The sequence below is a fragment of the Anoplophora glabripennis genome, unplaced genomic scaffold, assembly GCF_000390285.2.
Source record: "Anoplophora glabripennis isolate ALB-LARVAE unplaced genomic scaffold, Agla_2.0 scaffold467, whole genome shotgun sequence".
Lineage (NCBI taxonomy): Eukaryota > Metazoa > Arthropoda > Insecta > Coleoptera > Cerambycidae > Anoplophora > Anoplophora glabripennis.
This window is the reverse complement of record NW_019416580.1, coordinates 70,506-77,149: the sequence shown is the minus strand read 5'-3', so window position 1 is coordinate 77,149 and position 6,644 is coordinate 70,506. Positions and strand designations below refer to the sequence as shown.

At 30.0% G+C, this 6,644-nt stretch overlaps 1 protein-coding gene across 2 annotated transcripts in view; it reads right to left on the bottom strand.

Moving 5' to 3' along the window:
• The window catches only part of LOC108910726 (filamin-A), a 110,779-nt gene that overhangs the window by 41,582 nt on the left and 62,553 nt on the right, over window positions 1-6,644 (bottom strand). The window contains exon 13 of one of the 2 annotated variants that reach the window (XM_018715425.2): window positions 1,497-2,944. The exons of the other annotated variant lie outside the window; for it this stretch is intronic. Within the exon in view, the coding sequence (XP_018570941.1) occupies window positions 2,922-2,944 (23 nt within the window). The 3' untranslated portion in view covers window positions 1,497-2,921. Of the gene's footprint in view, window positions 1-1,496; window positions 2,945-6,644 lie in introns of those variants that run through there. 2 annotated transcript variants of the gene reach the window in all.

Below are 6,644 nucleotides of genomic sequence, written 5' to 3'. Positions count from 1 at the left end.
ATATATATTGTATTAGAACAATCAAAGTAGGCCGACTTATCCACAAATTGAAATTCTGACATAATTTTTTATTTCTAAATAGCTTCTCTTATTGTTAGTAGTATTATTTCGTGTGATAAAAATAAAAATTAAAAGTCATCTGTAAACGTCAAAAACAAGTAAATTTTCTTATCAACAAAGGATTTTTTCATAAAACGAAAAATAAAAATCTTTTCCTTCTTGTCCACTCTAATCTGTCCTAGTAGATCCTTATAACTGTAATGGTTTAAAACTAGATTATTCTTAAATAATCCTTTTCTAAAGTTATTTTAGTTCAAAATAAAGGTAAAAAATTAATATTTCACACACAGATGTCGACATTTTGTTTCATATTAAAAGTACTATCTAAATAGCATGTAATTATTTTCACAATATCATAATATGTATGTGTTTATGACCGACAAGTAAAATAATTTACACATATGGTGCTTCGACTGTTTCTATATAATATACCGTTCATTCAATGCGGGCGTCCCCTAGCTTATTACAAGGTTAGGAACTCAGGAAGCTCCCACTGAACAACGGTGTAGGAATACAGTTGGCGCACGGCACCCATTGTGGAAATTTATACAGGATGTTAATTAGGTATGTCGAAAAATTTCAAGGGGAAATTCTTTGGGTAATTTTAATTCAAAAAGGTTATACAGGCTATTTCAGAAACACCTCCTGTAAATACAGGGAGTGATACTACTATAAAAAATAAGTATTTTTTGTCTTATGAACTATATGTCTATCTCCTCTTGTTTTCGAGATACAGAGCGACAAAATAAAATTTTTTAAATAGAATATTTACGAAAATTTCCAAACGGCGCGAAATATTTTTATGAAATTTGGTAAAGGATGCCAAATACGCTGGTCTAATTACTTTTTGGATATTTCATAGAGGGCTTTAGTTATACTACCTTTTTATTACATTTTAAGTTCCAATTTTTTTAAAGTTAGGTTTTTTACCGTTCGGATTCCAATTTCCAATGAACAATTTTATTTTCTAAAAATAATGTGCTCTTGTTAGAACTTTCTAATGTGGACGGTTTTCGAGAAAAAAGGATTTTAATTAAACTCTTGCAATATTACGGTGTATAAAATAAGTGACTTTTCTCAAAGTAGGCTTATGTCAAAGCTTATTGATGGATGTCTTATAAACAACGCATACATTATTAGAAATATTTTAAACTCTAATTAACTTTATATCAAAATTTTAATGACTGTAATTAGTCATTACTAACTATACAGTCACTAAAATCTCTAACTAGCGCTCTCTATGAAATATCCAAAAAATAATTAGACCAGCGTATTTGGCATCCTTAAAAACCCCTGTATACCAAATTTCATAAAAATATTTCGCACCGTTTGGAAATTTTCGTAATAATCCTATTTATCTCGAAAACGAGAGGAGATAGACATAAGACAAAAAATTATTATTTTTTGTCGTACTATCACCTCCTGTATTTACGGCAGGTCTTTCTGAAACAGCTTATATATACAGGGGTCCACAAATGATTAAAGTTCGAAATAAAGGGTGTTGAATTAAAAAAAGTAATCTCTGGAGACGTTTGTTGCAGAATGATGAAACTTAGATTAATGACTGTTCTAATTAAAGGCAAAAATCCTCTGAATTCGGACATAGACAGGTGTAGCAGTGACGAAGATACTGGAAGTCACTCTCATAGGGGACACCAGAAATTCGACACCATTGGATATTTTCAAAATTACCTACTACCTGTAACTTCTTGTGGTGTTTCCAATATGAAAAATTTCTTTCATTTTCACACTCCACAAAAAGTAGAATAACTCAGGAACTAACCGTTCCTCAAAATAGTTTATAGAATTTTTTTTTCTAGAAATACAATTTGAAATACAAACTAATCATGGCAAGGCCGAAAAATCAATGGCGTAGAAATTTTGTATTTTATCTGAGGCCTGAAAAAAATAGCACCAATTATTTTCTCGAACTATTTATAGTTTCCGATATCTACGGCACTGGTACACGTATTTGTATCCTATTTCAGTGGATATTTACATTTAAATAGATCATTTGCCGAAGTTTCGTTATCAAATTTTTTCAGAAATATTTTAGAAAATGTGTAATTCTGTTTAGATTTCGGCACCTTGTATCTTGAAAACTATCTATATACTATTTTTTAGTTTGATGGCATTCAAAACTCCCTTAAAATTTGTCGACTACTTAATTAACATCCTGTATACTTATAGTTTGCATTTGTTAAAATTTAAGAAAAAAATAGTAAATTTAAATAAAAATCTGTTTTCAATTTTTATGGTACATTTTATTGCAAAATTTTTTAATCTAAAGTTGAAATACATGAAATATTGATTAATTTTGAATACACTAATTAGAGATCGAAATAAATAGAACTGAAATTTGAGGTAAGTAGGTACTGAAAGAGAGTCACATAAATAACAAACGACTTATCGTTTTATTAAAACTAAATATTCTATGAGAGGTTTCGCTGTCGTATAATATGATTATTTATTGCTTTCAGAGTGCTTTGAATAAAGCCATATTTACAACATACATAATTGTAACTATTAATTTGGTACAGTTTGATCTGTCGGTTTGCTAACGAAATTAATCCTAGTAAAGAATTGCTACTTATTCATAGTTAATACACTGTTTGACCTTTACCTGCTTATAATTAATTAGCAATAATAATAATTATAATTAACACATAGTTATATTCACAAAACTTTAATACACATAAATGTTTTGACAGTAAAATAGGAAAGGAAAAACATTCCACAGAAAAAAGACATTTATTAATTCAAGCTTCAGTGTGATTGAATTATATAAAAGTTATACAACACACGTGAATGTGGTAGGGTTGTTAGTAAAAATAAATGGGTTAAAAAAGTCAAAAAAATGTCTAATATACGTAACGGCGGTGACCTGAAAACGAACAAAGTGCAGGCAGTGATTATGAGAGGAGGAAAAACAAAAAACGAAAAGAGGCAGAGCATGCTATATATTTAGACATACAACGAGTACAAACAGATTTACATAAACACAATATTATAAGTAAAATAAATAAATTAAAAAACAAATGCTTAACCAAACAAAGATAAGGATAATATTTACAATGTGTACTACTAGGTAAAAAGCTTTTTAAGCTCGAAACTACGCGAGTTGTTTCGAAAGGTACCAAGTTCAAGTAAATACTTTGACGATGGTTTTGTAATAAGATGTCGATGAGAAGTAATTAAGACTGGCGTTTTATAGACAAGACATAGCACTTTTAGTAAAACAATTATAGAACAAAAACATCTGTATAAACTATGTATAAAAGTGTTGAAATAATACAAGAATTCCTTTAATTTTTCGCAGTACGAGGTCATGGAAACATGAGTACCCATGTACCTTTCTTGTTTTGTCGAGAATTTTGTATATAATTTTGATTACTTAATTAATTCATATGTTAATAGTTTCATAAAAGTATTCTGCAGGTGTGATTATGCTTATAGTACCGTACGTGATTTTCTGTATATTCAACAGGTGTTTTACACACCTCAGGAAATGTAATGATAAACATAAGAAGTAAAAATATGCTTTTTTTCCTTATTGTCAGCTTGTAAACTGCCTGATACCCTGGGAGAAAACTTGTATAATTGGTACAGTGAAGAGATATTGTTGTTTCTTTACTTCACCAAGATATTTAATGCAAAATAATATAGTCACGTAACATTAATTTAGATCAAAACAGTTAGCACTGGTTTGAACTAGCTAAATACATATACAGGGTGATAGAAGTTTGACTTAATTTTAACAGACGTACATTAAAATAAACAAAAAAAAAAACTTATATGACATGGGTCCTAAACTCAACCATTTCCGATAAAATTATCAAAATCTCCAACTTGATGTACAAAAGTTCGATTAATTAAGGCATATTGACATAACTGCGTGCGTAGAATACCATAAAATACATTGTTTATAGGTACTTCTTTGAACTACACTTTTTTGAACTTCTTTATGCTTAACTCTAAAAAATAATTAGCGTTGTAATAAATTTTAAATTCTATAAAATTCATATCGAGCAATGTGGCAACGGAGCGACGGATAACACGGGGTACTAAGCTGTCCAGCATTACGCAATTCAGTTGGTATCTGGAATTAGACCGTGTCTGAGTGTTTTTTGTGTACCACTATTTCCTTTTCTTGAGGTGTTTTCCAGCGAGTGCGCGACAATTGGATTCGAAGGTGTCGTGCGTGCATCGAACATGGTGATGGATAATTTGAGTATATATTGCAGTTTATTTTGTACTTGCGCGTTTAAAAATTACCGAAGTACCTAAATTATTTTTAATAAGTATGATTATTTGGATGACGTGAATCTTTGGGTACTTACATATTTTTCAAATTCATAATTTGATTAAAAGTCAAGTTCCTGTTTTAACAATTACTAAAATTCGAGATATAACTTAACCACAACACTATCTTCGTACTACAAAACCGATACATTTTATTTTATTTATTTAAAAACTGGAAATTACTAAATTTTTCACAATAATAATTGTTTACATTTTTTCCGTAGGACAAGTCTGTCGCGTGCACACGTGGTATGCACCAGCTGTGTAGCGTTAGGTGAAGCGCTGTTGTCACGTTGTGATGAAACTCTCCAATATTAATACTCGCTGTATTTTGAAAACTATTAATCTTACGCCCCTGCAATATACAACTTTTTGTCATTTATGATTACTCTATCTCAAGCTGAAGTAATAGCAGTCAAACTTCTTACAACCTGTATTTTGAAATCTACCTAAACTTGTTTTCTACTATTTTGCTTTAAGTTCTATTTGTTTATATATCACGCATATTCCAAAGTTGTTTATTGATTTGTTTCATAATTATTTTTAATTCGTTATATCTCTATCCTAGTTTTAAGTCTCCGAATAATATTGTCTCTGGAAACTGTAATCAGTATTTGCATTTTAATCAGTTTAGGCGTTAATAATATTCTGCAGGCCCTGTTAAAATTAAAACCTAAACATATCTACTAGAGGTGCTAATAGTATCCCATTATGACTTGCAAAAATTTTTTATTTATCAGCACGGTTCTATGGCAAGTAAGATCACAACTGCTAATTTATATTGTATTGGTCTATCTATTACTGAAAGTGCGGATAGTAAAAATCTCAAATTCCACGTAATTTAGACATACTTTTCCAAAGCATTTCATAAGATGGAACATGCTGTCTTACTTAAATTGACTAATGCTGTGCTGTTCCCTTCTGTACTTTTTCTCATGTCATATTTGTCTAATAGAATAGAATATGTTGAACACAGTGGCTTTGTCTCAAAAGAAATAAAGTACCCCAAGGTTCCATTTCTGGACCAATGTTATTTGTAATATTCATTAATGATATTACAGAAAGTGTAAAAGTCCCATATTTGCTATATGTCGATGATAACTCATTTTTCAAATAAAGTCAGACTGCTTTCCAGTATCTGCGACACTGGTTGATGTGTTAGTATATTAATTCAGAGAATTTTTGCCTTGAATTAGATGCATTATTATCCAAGTTTAATCAGTCTACATTAAATAATTGAATATTTAAATAAATATCTTTTTTTATTTCAAAGTCCTATATCACGAAAATATTTGGCTCACTAATGCTTTTCTGGTTTAAAATAAGTTCTTGCCTGCTAAGGTAAAACAGTATTTGTATATGCAAAAATTTGATTTTTGAATTTCCCGCCGAAACTAGGTAACTTTTTGCGCTCTTTCTCATGCTATTTTTAGATTTATTCTATTTTGCTTAACTTTCCAAATAAAACACTGGTAAAACAGTATATGTGCAACCTAGCTTGTTTATCTGTTACGGAAAAACAGTATATCCAACAAGGTCTACCAACGTAGAATAGTATATACAATCTTAGACTGCTTTGATTCGAAATAAAATTATAACTCACAATGGCAGTAACATATATAAAAGCAAACATTATTTAACACTGGTTTGCATTTATGTTCATTTTTAATTTTTCAATGGTAAAACAGGATATATTGTAGCTACTGATATACCGTGAGATACTTAGTACCAAGCCACCGTGATTCCAATCGCAAAAATGTATAAAATTAGATACCAAACCATACCAAACGTCCACAGAAGGCGACTTTCTAACTACAAAAAATACGCTACTAACTATGCCTAACACGATGACGGCTTACAGAGGAATCTGTTAAATAAAAAAGCCAAAATTGTGACTGAACTTGTGCCGAAAATGCCAGCAAGCCAGGAAACAGTTTTCGGTCGAACTTCCGGAAAACGGCTCTTCTATTGATTTAGTTAGCGAAAGACTTTAATCTATATTAGCTATTTTAGTTAAGAGTTATAATATAATAATATAATGTTCTTTGTGAATAAAATCTAGCAGGCATTATATAATATTGCTGTTTTAATTCCATGGCAAAACTGTTTATGAATTTTTTATATCATTTGTCCTCAGTAATAAACATTTTTTTTAATTCACAAAAAAAAGATAAAACAGTATATGATACTTTTTCAGCAAATCTTAAAAGAAAATTAGGTAAGTTTGTCGCACCATGTTTGATAATACTCTGCTCAATTTATGTTCCAAGTTTCGTTTATCT